Here is a 14687-nt window from a genome sequence, read left to right on the forward strand (position 1 = left end):
GCTGTGTCCTACAACGTTAATTGTTCATGAATCTCATGTAGTCCTTGAAATCCAACCCACAGGGTAAGTATTGATAGTGGTTTTTTCCAGGTTTATCCAACAAACAAATATTTGCTGAGTGCCTGCTATGTGCAGGGACTATTCATAATGCTGGGGGGTCATTGTGAACAAGCGAAGGTCTCTATCCCCTTAGAGCTTACATTCTTCTTGGCAAAGATAGATCATTTCACGATGTGATAAGTACTTTGAGGAAAGAAAAATGGGGCAAATGGGACAGGGAGTGATTCCAGACATGGGTGGTCAGGAAGGTCACTTTGCAGAGGGGATATTTGACCTAGGTTATATATAAGAAGGCATCTGCCATCTGAAGATCTGGGTGAAGGAAAAAGACCCCACCTGGAGAAGTGTGATGTGTTCAGGAAATAAGACCAGTGGGGCACAAGCCCTGAACGGAGGAGGAGTGGCAGGAAGTGAGGGCAGAAGTGGACAAGGGCCAGACCCTGTACACCTTGTAGATCCAATAAGCCTCTTGATTTTGATTACAACTCTAATGAGAAGCAGTGAAAGGGTTTTAAGCAGAGGAGTGATAAGATATGGTTTAAATTTAAATAAAGCACTCCGCTTGCAGTGTAGAGAGTGGATTTTAACTGGAGCAAGAGTGGAAGCTGCGACATAGTAAGGAGGGTGCTGCAATAACCCACGAGGGATGCGAGTGGTTTGGACTAGGGTGCTATCCAGGAAGGTGGTGAGAAAGGGTTGGGCTTGCGTATATTGTAAGGAAGGTAGAGGCAACAGGACTTCCTGAGAGGCTGTGAAATGGGATAGGGGTGAGGAAAGAAGACACAGATACTCCTATAATTTGCCTGAGCTCCTGGATTGATAGAGAAGACCAAAAAAAAAAGAAAAAATTTAAAACAAAGAACAGGTTGGTGGCAGGAGACAGGATGCAAATTGAGGGTTCTGTTTGGACATATTACACTTCAGAATTCCAAGCAGAGATGTTGAGTAGGTTACTGTATGTGCAAATCTGGAATTTAGTGATAGCATCAAGATTTGAAGGCAGAAGCATATAGAAGATATTTTTTGTCCATGAGACTAAAGATACTACCCAGAAAGAGAAGATTAAAAAGAGAGAGAGAGAGAGCAAGAACCCAAGAGAGAGCCATAGGATCTTCTAATATTTAGATGTCTGGCAGAAGAGGGGAAGAACCACTGAACGAGAGTTGAGAAGTAGCAGCTGGAGAAGCAGAAAGGAAACTAAGAATGTGCAGTGGTGTGGCAGCCCAGACAGAAGGCTCCAATGTCAAATGAAGGAGGCAGGGAGTGACCATGGCTTTGGCAAAATAGATGTCATTGATGAACTGGACAAGAGCCATCTCCCATGGCATGGGGCGAACACATACCTGATTAGAGTGGGTTTAGGAAAGAATAAGAGTAGAATGCTGGGCACTAGCAAAGTTAGACAGTACCTTTGAGGAGCATTGCTGTGAAGGGAAGCAGAGAAATGGGGCAACAGCAGGAGCAGACATCGGATTAAAGGAGGAGCATTTTTAAAGGTAGAAGATCCTAGAATATGTTTGTATACTTATGAGAATGGCCCAGAGAAAAAGGAGAGATTGAAGCTGCAGGAGAGAGGGAAGAGAATTGCAGGAGTGACATCCTTAAGACAGATTGAGTCCCAAAGCACAGGGAAAATAACTGACCTGATAAAGGAACAGGGATACTTCCATTATATGAAAAAGGCAGACAGACAGAGTACGTGGGAACAAGGTAGTCAGAGTACGGATCTGACAGTTGGAAAAATGAAGTAGTTTTCATCTTGTCATTTCTATTTTCTTGAAGTAAAGCAAAGAGGTTAGCTGACACTAAAAGGGACACCGACGTGAAGATTTAAGGAGAAAGGAGAAAAGGTGAAATAGTTGTCTCAACAAGTTAGAGTTAACTTGCTAGGGATGTGTAGTAGGGTTTTCAGGCAGTCTTAAATGCCCAGTTGAAATTCGTGGTCATTAATAAAAGTAGACCAATCAACCAGATCATGTGATTTCATGTTTTGTCCTTCAGCTCACTGAGTATGGAAGAAGTAGGGTATTAGGTGTCTAGGGTGTTTGATCCCTTCAGAAGAAAACCAGCTAAGAAAGATGAATTACCTACTATTGCTCACTCAGCCTGTAAGCGTAAGCGTTAGGATTTGCACCCAGCTCCATCTGTCTCCAGAATTTGTGCTCTTCCCAAAGAAAAGGTCCAGGAGAAAGAGAACACACACAACTCAAGGTTTCATTTTCACACGGTGCTTCTCCGAGTAGCTCAAAGTACTTTGGCTGAATCCAAGCTTCCGTATTACCAGCTGCCGCCTCCTAAAAGGTCAGATTTCTAAAATCTGATATTGATATGTGACATTTTGTAAGAATTACATTTTGTTTCGTTTTCTTGGTTTAAGAAACAAGGAAATATTTCAATTATTTTATAAAGTTGCTATTCAAAACCAGTTATAATGATTTGAAAATGTGTTTCTCGAAGGTACAGACTTAAACACCTTATTCCCAATCCCAGATCAATGGATCACAGAGTTCAGCAGAGCCAAGGAGAGGGGATGTTGGATGGCACAAAGCTGGTGAGACTGTGTAGACCTAAGAATGATCACAGTAATAAACCCTTTGTCTCTTCCATCTTCAGCCCAGTTCTCTCTAGTGCCTTGAATTCCATCTTCAGCAAGTGGGACCTCCCAGTCTTCACGCTGCCCTTCAACATCGCGGTGACCCTGTACCTGGCAGCCACGGGCCACTACAACCTCTTCTTCCCCACGACACTGGTGGAGCCCGTGTCTTCAGTGCCCAACATCACCTGGACAGAGATTGAAGTGCCCTTGGTAAGTTACCCAATGGCAGATGAGTTGGGACCCCCTGATCCTACCGTGGGCATCTCGCTAACAGGTGCATTACCCAGGTTCTCAGGTTCTCTAGATGCATCTCCATCAGATGATGGGTCTTAGTGGAGAAGAGGACAGGAAAGGGTGGCTGCCACCGCCATGTGTTCTTTCAACAAACCTTTAGTGAAGACCTACTATGTGCCAAGCATTGTATCAGACACTGGGAATATATGGGGACAACCACTCCCCTGCTTTCATGAGGCTTACCCTCTACACAGAAAAATATATAATAAATAAGAGTAGAGGTAAGTGTTAAGTTGACAATACAGAATGGTGGGATTGAGAGGAAAATATTGCATAAAATGGATAGTTGAATGAAGGGGCAAGACACTAAAATAAAAATTTTAAATTAGGGTTTTAAAAATTTTATCAATAGAAGATTGGGTGAATTTTCATGTGCTTTCCATGTCAATGGTTCTCAAGCGGGGGTGCTTCTGCCCTCCCGGGGATAATATCTGCAGATATATTTCAGTTGTCATGACTGGAGTGTGGGAGTGCCACTGGCATCTATTGAGTAGATGCCAGGGGTGCTGCTAAAGATTCTACAATGTACAGGGCAGGCCCCTCCCCATAACAAAGAACTGTCCACTCTAAAATGTCAGGAACACCAAACTTGAGAAACCCTGCTTTATATCCTACTATTACAAATGTATTTATTCATTTATTCTACTGATCTCTAGACATCAGAGATAAAGGGATATCATACAAATTGAATGTAAGATTCAATATATAGACCTGTAAAACTTTGGTCATGTTAACGAACCTAGAGATAGCTAACAGCTAACACTAAAGCAAGTTTAATACGTATCAGATGCTGTTCCAAGACCTTAACTTATTAGCTCATTTAACGCTCATAATAGCTCCATATTGTAAGTACTATCATTATCCCCATTTTAGAGATGAGAAAACCAAGGCACAGAGAAGGGTACTTGCCCAAGGTCAAACTGCAGCTTGTGCCTGAGCTTAAAACCCAGGCAGCCTGACGCAACACCCAAGCTTTGAACCACCACCCCCTTAGTCCATGGCAGGACCTGCACCCCATTATTAGGTACCTTTACATGTTGGAATGTTCTTTACATTCCTCAGAATGAGCCCTTTATTTTTCACCCATTGGTTCTAGCTGTCCTTTTTAGCATGATTCAGAATACTATTTCCATGATCTCCTTTTGAATATTTGACAACCTAACCCAAGTCCTCAAATATCGTTCATGCAATCTGATTTCCGAGCCCTCACCTCTCAGCCGTGCCCGTTGTCTAGATGTGCTTACACCTCAGTGTGGCCCTGCTGCTGGGTGCTCAGTCCCAGGGCCACTGCTCTGGAGTGGGGTGGACAGCGCATGTCCTCCAGGGAGAGGCACACTGTAAACCTAAACCTATCAGAAAAGGAAAGTCTCCCCTGCTCCTAACGGCAAATGCTATTGCCAATAGCACAAACACTTTTTACGTTTTTTGTCTTTTTAAAGTTTTGTCTGGGGCTGATGCTGCAGTGGGATTGGAGACAGGGCGAGGGTCTAAATCTAAGAAAATAGAGAAGACAGAGCCCCGCATTGAAGGGAAAGCCCACCCTCTCCGCTGGAAGATGGCTGGGTAGGAGCAAGGACAAAACCCTGACTTTGATACAATAATCCGTGATCAGCCATCTGGAAATTAAGCACACACTGCCTTTGGGGCACAGACCCTTTGTCGCTGATCCCTACCCGTGAGACATGGTCTGAATGACAGCGGCAGTGACAGATGGCATTGCCAGAGAGACAGGCACCCCAGCCATCCTGCTCTGTGGGGCTGTCCAGTCCAGCCCTGAGGGGACCAGAGTGGAGAGGGCCACAGAGAAGAGGTATCTCTTGCTCATTTTCAAAATCAACAAGTAGTAAGTGGTAGGACCCAAATCCGCACCCCCTGAGGCCCAAGCTCCCCCTCTGGACCCCCCACCCCACCACCACTCTGACAACAGGCTCCTTCTCTTCCACAATATCCAGATCTGAGTGTTGAAGAATCAAGGCCATTTCCCTCTTTCTCTTTAACACCATGAGGGGAGTGACGTCCTTTTTGTTGAACCCTCCTATTGTTCCTTGAGGATTATCCAGAGTGTGAGGAGGCTGGTACTCAGTAAATTTCCACTGCACACCTGGCTGCCTTCACTCTGGGGTGTCGGCCGTGGCCCAGAGAGCAGTGTGGAGGGGGAGGGCAAGCCGCCCCAGAGCCACACTTCATCAGGCTAAAATATGGATCCCTGTGGAGGAAGCTTCATTCTAAACCCAGGCTCCATTCCAAGGCAGCTTGTTCCCTCATTCCTCTCATTCTTGACTGCTTGGGCTTAAAACCCTGTGTTCCCAGATGGGAAGGTGGGAGCTGGATTCCCCTCAGCGGCCTGCATTCCTCAGACTTTGGGAAGTTGTGGAATATTTATTGAGTAGATTTCCAGCCTGTTCCCCACACTTAACCTGAGTTCCCTAGATTGGTGCAAAGTATTTTCTGGGTTCCTTTAAATAAGACAGAGCCCCCACCCTGCCATTCCTTGTATTAATTTATTGGCTCTGGCCCCAATAGTGCTTGGTTAGTAACAGGCCTCCCATTCGGAGACAAGAGTGGACAAAGCTTAAAATCTCTCTGGCACGCCTCAGACAAAGAAAGCATATTAATTTCAGAGTCCAATCAAGGTAGAAAGTACAAAAGTTCATCAAAGAGAAGGGCAGTTAACTCCCAATATCTAGATTATTTCTAACTAATCTATCAGTCCCCAAACTCTGTTGCGCATTAGAATCCCCTGGGGCATCAGTCATGATCCCTACCAGTTAAATCAGAGTGTCTGGGCATCAACATTTTTTTTTTTATAGCTCTTCAGATGATTCCAGTGTATACAAAGTTTGGAAACCACCGAGCTAATCAATACCTAGTTATGAAGCACCTATTATGTGCCCCGTCATAAAGAAGCCATGTCCTCAAAAAGGTCGTATGACCTGGTAATAGAAAAAAGAGTTTGCAGAGTTTTAACGCTGCTAGAGCATCAGCCTCCTCATGTTACAGAGGAGAGCATCAGAGTCCAGCATGAGGAGGTGACACGCCTATGGACACACAAGGACCTTGTGCAGAGCCCCCCTGAAAGCTGGAACCCTTGGCCCTCAGGCCAGGGCTGTCCCTACCCTGCCAATCTTCCTCCTTCACTTTTTGCCCCCAAGGACAGCCAAAATGTGGATAATTCAGCTTGAGCAGAAAAAGGCCATCTGACATCACTGCCAATTAATCATCTCCAATTCCAACATGACCAAATACTGTTCAGGCTCAGGCACGGTTGGGCTCCATGCTTTTCTCCAGCCGTTCTTCACATTACCTTTCTTCAATGCTAAGCACTCCTTGAAGCCGAGCAAGTGCCTCCTCTCCTTCCTGGAGTCCCGTAACCCCCAGGACAGCACTGCATGTGCAGCAGCCACCAACAGACCAGGGGTTCAAGCTCAGAGGCCGTAGCCTGAGCTTAGCCACCAACAAGATGGGTGACCTTCGGTCAATCATCCATAAGAATGGCCTAGAATATTTCCAATATTCCTGGAATATTTCTAGGATTTCAGAAGGTCTAGAGGAGTCCCCTAGTGCCTTGAAACCCCCCAATGGCAGTCTAGACAGGAGGTGTCCCCTCAAAGCAGAAGCCACATGTCACTCATAAGCTCCCTGCCGGGCCTCTGTGTTGGGCGGCCCTGCTTGGCTTTGCATGAGGGATGCCCAGATGCCTGCCAGGTGGTGAAGTGAGGAGCTATTTGTTCCAGCTCATGCCCTCCCGTCTTCTTGCACACGCTGGAGGGCACAGCCAACCCCCCCGTTCCACTCCATTACCTGCCCCACCACCCCAGGAATGGCTCAGTGCTGGCCCTGAGGCCTGGTCTCTGCATGATCAGCCCACACCCCAGTAACCTGGATTTTGTTGATTTTGCAGCTGCTACAAGCCATCCCTGTCGGGGTCGGCCAGGTGTACGGCTGTGACAATCCCTGGACGGGCGGTGTGTTCCTGGTGGCTCTGTTCATCTGCTCACCACTCATCTGCTTGCATGCAGCCATTGGCTCCATCGTGGGGATGCTGGCAGGTAGGACAGGGCCCCTCTCAGCGAGGACAATTTTCCTGAGGTCAGTCTCCCCCGCACACAGCAAATATTCCAGACTTACTGTCTTCACTGGAATTTTTAAGCACTATCAGGGTTAGGGACTTACTTTTCCCTTTCTTGACTCTCCAAAGGCAGCAGATTTTAGTAGCAGGACGTGTGGAGAGATGCAAGGGAGATGAAGACAGGTTGGCCTGCAAACTGAGCCCCTAGGAACTGAGGGGGGTGGGAGAAGGGGGTGAGAGACAGTAGCAGACCAGGCTGGGGCATAAGTGACCCGACACTTTGAAATTTAGAGTAAGCTAGAAGAAAAATATTTCTGCAAAAATTGGATTGCCATTTGACAAATGTGATTTAATATTTCTGCGTATATGTAGATGTATGTACACACATTTATATAGGCATATGAGAATACAGAGTAAGAAATTAGAGTTGGGGGAATTGGGAACAGGAGCCTGTTGACTTATTTCAGTATTTTTCAAAAAATGTCTTGGAATCAGAACTTTAAAAAAAAATTATTTGGAAATAATTTCAAACATCAAAAAAAATTACAAAAATGAAGGTAGCACAAGAGGCCCCCATAAATTCTTTACCCAGATTCACCTATTGTTCACATCCTACCCCATTTGTTGGATCATTTCTCTATCTCCATATACCTACATGTGTACAGACATGCTTTTTCTCCACCTATTTGAAGCAGAATGTTTTCAATTGACATCTTTCTTGCTAAAAATGCTGCTGCTCTGGCCTGTGGAGTTGGGAGGGGCTGGAGTCCCCCCAGCCTGGCCTCCCATCACCCGGGAAGTACTCATAGCTCTGTAAAATCTTTGAAAAACAGTTTGGAAACCACCGCTGTCTTCCCACTGGTGGTTTCCTAAGACCAGACACCATTGGTAGAGGCTCCTTTGATGGGTAGGGTAGTGGGTGTGAGGGGAACGGCCGGAGTGAGGCCACCATGAGTCCTGGCACCAGCCAAGAGGTGGCCTTTGGGCCGTAGCTCAGAACCAGCCAGAAACACCACACCTTGTCCCACAGCCCTGACCGTGGCCACGCCCTTTGAGACGATCTACATGGGCCTCTGCAGCTACAACTGCGTCCTCTCCTGCATCGCCATCGGGGGCATGTTCTACGCGCTCACCTGGCAGACCCACCTGCTGGCCCTCATCTGTGGTGGGTATTTGAGGAAGCTGACAACCAAGTCACTCTGCTATTCTTTCCTCCCCTCCAACCTTGGTGACGTGAAACTCATGGTGACCACTCATCAGAACTGAGCAGCCGTCATAACAGGACCGGCGGCCTGGGTCTTTAACAGCTGGGGGACTTGAGTTTCCTCCTCTGTCTTATGGAGTCATAGCCACTATTACGGTTATTATATTCACACCGTGTTGGAAAATTTACGCAGAGGTCACACATGCACTTCCTCGTATGCTAGTGGCAGCATTCCTGCTCTCAGTAACCCCTCATTCAACAACTGTTAATATCTGTACGACACCACTAAGTGCCATTTCCTAGGCAAGGCATGAACCATACAGTGGTGACCACATCCTCATGAAGACATGGTCTAATGGAAGAGAAACCATGGCACAGTTATTGAGGTTGTGATGTCTAAAAAGACCGTTGGGAAGATCTAGTGAGATGGTGTATCTGGGAGCACTGAAATCTAAGAAAATTATAACGTAGCTCTATTTCCATAGAGTCAATAGAGGATGCTGTGTCCAAAGAGAAATTGGTCACAGGCCTTATTGTATCTGCACCCAGCCCCACATCCTGTGCTTGTAAACATACGAGCTCACTCAATCCTCCCAAGATGACTACCAGGCAGAGATTGTCAGCCCCACTTTAGAGATGAGGAAATGAGACCCAGAGGGGTTAACCAAACTGCCCTAGAGCATAGCTATGAATGGCAGAAGCGAGATTCAAAACCCCACTCCCATCTTTCTACCAGCCTTCCTGTCTTAGAGTTGCTCACATTCTCTGGAAATAGCAAGACCTTAATATGCAAACTAGAGACAAGTAAAAGGCAGAATAGCATCCAGAAGAGCTTTTCTTTTGGTTTTTTTTCCCCCATTTAAGTGCCGAAACTCAAAGTAACTTCCATGCCTCTTGTATCCCCTTCAGCAGCCAGCACAAGGGTGAACAGGGAGACAGTGCGCTCCATAAATATTTGTTAAGTTCAAAGTGCCAGGTATTTTGAAGTTGAGACTGTAACTGCTTTCAGCCTTCAAAGAAGCGCCAGATTCCTGTGGCTAGAACCATCTGAGAAGGCTTCAGAGGGAGGCTGGGGTTCATCTCAACACTTTCAGGGTGGGATTGGATAGGCAAAGAGAGAAAGAAGGTGTTCTGAACAGAAAAGCAGAAAGCGTGAATGAGCCGGGACAGAAGGAGCTTATCCAGAGGCACCAGGGGTGTGGCAGAGCTCCCCTAACTTTCCTGAGGGCCTCCATCCTGTGCTGGAACCCAGACACCTGGCTCATAGGGATGAGCTCAGGGACCCAATAAAGTCCAGCTCTAATGGGACTTGGTGAGGGTCCAACAGTATCACAGTCACTCAGAATCTTGGACAGGAGGGACCTTATCTGGAGCCCATCTAGTCTGACTCCTCACCCTCCAGAAAGGTAATCATCCAGCCATTCAGCCTATTCTAGAGCATCCCCAAGGTCAATGTGGACAAGCAAAATATGCTTTGTGACCCCTGACTCTATGTAAGGCCACCAAGGAAGTAGGAGGAGAAAAAAGGATATATAAGCTTTACTCTCTGCCCTCAGAGAATGCACAGTCTGGCAGGAGACGGGCCACTCCTACCTGCAAAGATAACTGATAATGTCAGGCATGCAGGCCTGATGTCAGGATGCAGTGTAGACACTGAGGCTGATGGAGACAGGGTGGGACCCCCGTTGGTGGGGAAGGGTGGGGGCGGGCCCTGGGAAGCTGACTCGATGGTCCTTGTTCCTCCACAGCCCTGTTCTGTGCATACATGGGAGCAGCCCTCTCCAACATAATGGCGGTGGTAAGTTTGGATTCTCCTGAAGACCACGCCTTTCCCAGCCAGGCCTTCAGCACGTGTGGGAGAATCCTGAGAGGGTTATGGTAGCTGGTGCTCGACACAATACCTTTGTCAGGGTTTATACAGGGTTTGTGCAGAAAAGGACTGGCAATTATACATGTGCCTCTGAAGTGTGAGTGGTGTGTGTGTGTGTGTGTGTGTGTGTGTGTGTGTGTGTGTGTGTGAAAGAGGGAGTGATGCAACCAGCAGTGGAGAACTTGGATGGACAGAGAGAAGTACTCGTGTTTGGCTGAATGTGGGAGATCATCCATTCCTGGGTCAATTTTCAGCCCCATCAATTAAGAGATTCTGATCGTGTGCAAAGGTGACAGCACCTCAAATTCCTAGACCAACGACTCGGAGGTTATGTGTCCAGACACCAATGCCGTCACTAGGGGAGGACCTCCATCCTCAACCCCTACCATGTCCTTCTTCCCCCGGGTCCCTGGAGCCTGGGAACATTTTCAGACCCCGGTGCTTTTGTTTCCAGGTTGGTGTGCCACCAGGCACCTGGGCCTTCTGCCTCTCCACCCTCATCTTCCTGCTCCTGACAACCAACAACCCCGCCATCTACAGGCTCCCCCTCAGCAAAGTCACCTACCCAGAGGCCAACCGCATCTACTACCTGACAGTGAAAAGCAGTGAAGAAGAGAAGGCCCCCAGCGGTGACTAGCCAAGTTCCAGGCAGAAATGTTCTTTGCCTGGAACTAATGTCTGCTCCCTGTACTTTCAGTTCTGGGTCAATCAGCTGCAGTGTTTACCTTGGCCTCTCCTTGCACCGTGTGGGACCAAACACACCTGGAACTCTCTTTCCTGGTGGTGGTTTTCTCTCCATCCCCAAATCACCATAACTATCTATCGTGTAACATTAGAGGAAGTTGGGAATGAGCTTGCTGGAATTAGAAGTAAAGCATGTGTGTTAAATGCCATCGACTTCAAGCAGAAACATTATTTGTATTTCAGTCTTTGGGGAAGGTGGTTAAGAGATCATCTTCTCGGCATACTTAACTAAATAATAGACGCTGTAAAAATGAACTTGCTGAGTGGTGCATAGGCAGACCAGAGTGGGTGAAAATTCAGGGGACACGTGCAAAGAATTGAAGGTGGCATAGTGCACAGAGCTAATGGCCGATGGGCACATCCAGCTTTATATAAAAGAGAAGAATTTCACGGTGATAGTCAAAACAGGGACAACTAGGACACTGAATGTATCTAAATAGGGAGACTCCAGCATTCAGAGTGAAGGGTAAGATGCTATTCCATAGCAGGAAGGAAATCAATCATCACTTAGAATCCTATATATGACTTTCATCATGAAGGATAAGCATTTCTCAGTGTAGCTCAAACCAGCAAATTTGAGCAGAAGTTTCAGTTGAGGAAAGTACCTGAGCTTGGTGTGTGGAAAGCTGGGGAAATTGACTTCGTTGTCCTAGTTGCTTGTGGGCGTTGGAGGCTCTATGCGGTCTATGCTACTTAAATGATTAGCCTTGTCTGTAGAAGGACAAACAATTATCCATGAATTTCATAATTTGGCTTCCCGATTAGTATAGTCATTAGCTTGCGTTCAGTCTTTAGTTATATATAGATCAGGGGTTGGCAAACTTTTTCAGAAAGGGTAAAATATTTTCGGCTCCAGAGGCCATACAGTCTCTTTTGCAATTGTAGCAGAAAACACCCTTACACAATATGTAAATGAATGAACGTGGTTGTGTTCCAATAAGACTTCATTAAACAGGCAGCAAGCTAGATTTGGCCTCCAAGCAATGGTTTGCCAGAGCCTATTATGCATAATAACCGTAGTAATAATTAGGAGCTGATGGGCAGTGGGCAGGCCCCGAGGACACTACCGGCTTCTTTACGACAGACGTAGCCACAAAGGCATTGAAATGCTGGGTGATAGTGTGAAGTTTCTTAGGATATGGAGGGGACTCAAATAAGAGGAATATGACCAGAGTCAGGAAGATCTGCCCTGAGGTTCTCAGAAAATTGACAGACCCAGTGATGTGCACTGTCCCTCCTTCTACATAAAAGTCTAGGGACAACCCCTAAGGCTCACCATCCTCAGCCCCCTCACTCTGATTTTGAAGAAGAAAAAACTATGACCTTCAGGGCAGGAGTTTCCAGCAGGAAGAGCAGGGAGGCTTATAGCATCTCAGAGTTGGAAGGGAGTGTGAAGGCCAGGTGGTCCCCCTAACCTATGATGCACTAATGCCTCTATAGCAGAGATGGGGACTTCAGTTCCCACCGGGCGTCCAGATGAAGCTCAATTACCCAAAATGGAGGGGAGACCCCCAAGGTATTCTAACGAGAGATACTAGAACCAGAGATAACTCTGCAAATTGCCCTAGGAGATCCTCTCTCCTCTCCATCAAGCCCTCTCTTGAGAAGCTCCGCCCAAGAATTATTTCTGATGGCAACTGCCTTTTGCTGGATTTCCAGGAGAGGAAAACGAGTTGGATATGAAAATTTTCAGCTCACTTGGATATCGTTATCTTTCCCCTTCTCTTCCCACCCCACTTCATAGTTTGTCATTTACAAGGTACCACCTTGGTCACAGGGATCTGGTTTTTGGGTATTTTTTCTCTGAACTTCCCACTTTAACCCCCCTAAGAATTAAAAGTTAACTGTATTGTAAGCTGCCAAACTAATTTGAAGACAAATGGATAAAAGCTAAGTAGTCGGGAAAAGGAAAAAATACGTCCTGCAATTCTGGAAAAGCCACAGGGCCCCCGAAATTCTATAAAACACTATGATCAACATAGCCAGATATTTATGTAGAAATAGAAAAACAAATTATCAACTAGTTTGATAATAAGAAATGCCTGGATGAAGTATTATTAATCACTGAATTAATTTGCTGAAAGAAGTCATACAGGAGTGATAATTGCTTTTAAAACCATCTCTCCGGGCTAAGATGCAAAAAATTGATGGTATTTCCCAAATGTAGTTAAGCAAGCTCCTTCTGGAGGCAGAACAAATCTCATTAAGCCAGGCTGGCGGGCAGATGCTGTGTCTCTCTCGTGGACATGGATAAGTGTGGGGCAGAAGTGGAAATCCCCACCCCTCTAAGAAAAGTCTGCCCAGTGCAATTTACCCTGTCCACAGGCCATGGACAGATACCCACATGTCCTCGGAAGTAGCCAAATAGTCTAACAGGACAGGACAGATTTCCCAAGTGATCTTATCCCGCCTTCACTAGCACTTCCCCATCTCACTGACCCTAAATGAGTAGCAGGAAAGCCCTAAACTTACAGATTCTTACCACCAACATAAGGTTGCATAAGAGCAGGCCACCAGGAAGGAAAGAGAAGGGTTTTAGGGCCCACATCCCAGCTTTTTCCACTATCACCCCAACTACTAGCAGTAGCTCTTGGTTGTATAAATGGTAGTTGAACATACGTATTTATGGATAAACATTAATAATCAATCATTAAAGAGAATAGGAATGTGAGTGTGGGTTTGGGGAGAAGGCGGCTTTAGCGGCGACACTGTCTTAACTCTCTTTTTCTATCATACACACCCCTCTCCACTGTCCCATCACCAAATCTTCTCATCTCTTCTCCCTTTGGTCTCACCATCCCCCATCTTTTCATCTTCTCTCCTACACTAAAGAGTTCCACTGTCAGCATGAAACAGAGCTGTCTTGCTGCAATTTTAAATGATCAATCTCGAGTTACCTTTCCAATTTCTTCCATGATAATCGACATAGTCAAGTTTTCTACTTCTTCTTGGTCAAACTTGAGAGTTTGTTTCCTGGGAAATAATCCATTGTCTTTAGTTTTACATTTTTTGTTGCCATAGAGTTACTCATAATGTTCTCACAATAATTTCAGTCTCTTCTGCGTTCGTGGCTTTGTCTTCTGTGTAATTTCTCATCTTATGTAATTTTGCTCTCTCTTTTCCTTAATCAGGTTTGTGAGAGGTTCATCTATTTTATTGGCTTGGTCAAAGAAGCAGTTTGAAATTTATTTGTCCTTTCTATTATACTTGTTTTGTTTTGTTTTCTCTTTTACTGGTTCTTTTGTTCTGTTTTCTTGTGGTTCAAATGTTCTTCTTTTCCTGTTTTAAAATTGACGTAGTTTCTTCATTTTAGATCTCTCTTCTTTAGCAACAAAGGCATTTAAGACTATTATTTTTCCCGAGTACAGCTTTAGCTGTGTACTGTAGGTTTTGGAATGAAGTATTCTACTTGCATCAGTTTTTAAATAGTTTGTAATTTTAGTCTTAATTTCTCTTTGATCCAAGAATTCTTTAAGAATGTATTTCTTAATTTCTAACAGTTAGGATCTTTTGATATTTTTTAACTTTCTGTATCTAGTTTAATTGGATTATAAGCAGAGAATATGGCCTGTAAAATCTCTATTCTAAAACTTTACAAATTTTTCTTTGTAGCCAAGTACTTGATTGATTTTGGACACATAAAATGCAAAATTTTTATTTGAAGAAAATGCATATTAAATTGATTGATTAATTGCATCATTCAATTCTTCTATGTGCTTATTTTTTGTCAATGGGATCTTAATTCTGAAAAGGGTTTATTAAAATTCAACTATAATTGTATGTATAGTTTTATTAAACTCTTTGTATTTCTAAAACTTTTGTCTCATATGTAGCTGCTATATTTTTTGAT

At 45.2% G+C, this 14687-nt stretch overlaps 1 protein-coding gene across 4 annotated transcripts in view; it reads left to right on the forward strand.

Annotated features, from left to right (window-relative positions):
* Positions 1 to 14687, forward strand: part of SLC14A2 (solute carrier family 14 member 2) — a 422069-nt gene that overhangs the window by 380146 nt on the left and 27236 nt on the right. For 2 of the 4 annotated variants that reach the window (XM_019739711.3, XM_019739713.3), the window contains exons 8-12: positions 2674 to 2866; positions 6852 to 6999; positions 8050 to 8184; positions 9972 to 10021; positions 10548 to 10722. In XM_019739711.3, the coding sequence (XP_019595270.2) occupies positions 2674 to 2866; positions 6852 to 6999; positions 8050 to 8184; positions 9972 to 10021; positions 10548 to 10722 (701 nt within the window). The remainder of the gene's footprint in view (positions 1 to 2673; positions 2867 to 6851; positions 7000 to 8049; positions 8185 to 9971; positions 10022 to 10547; positions 10723 to 14687) is intronic. The other 2 variants (XM_019739714.3, XM_074340040.2) reach the window with 2 other exon arrangements.

Source organism: Rhinolophus sinicus, chromosome 4 (genome assembly GCF_057876585.1).
Source record: "Rhinolophus sinicus isolate RSI-liver-muscle chromosome 4, RSI-T2T, whole genome shotgun sequence".
Taxonomy (NCBI): Eukaryota; Metazoa; Chordata; class Mammalia; order Chiroptera; family Rhinolophidae; genus Rhinolophus; species Rhinolophus sinicus.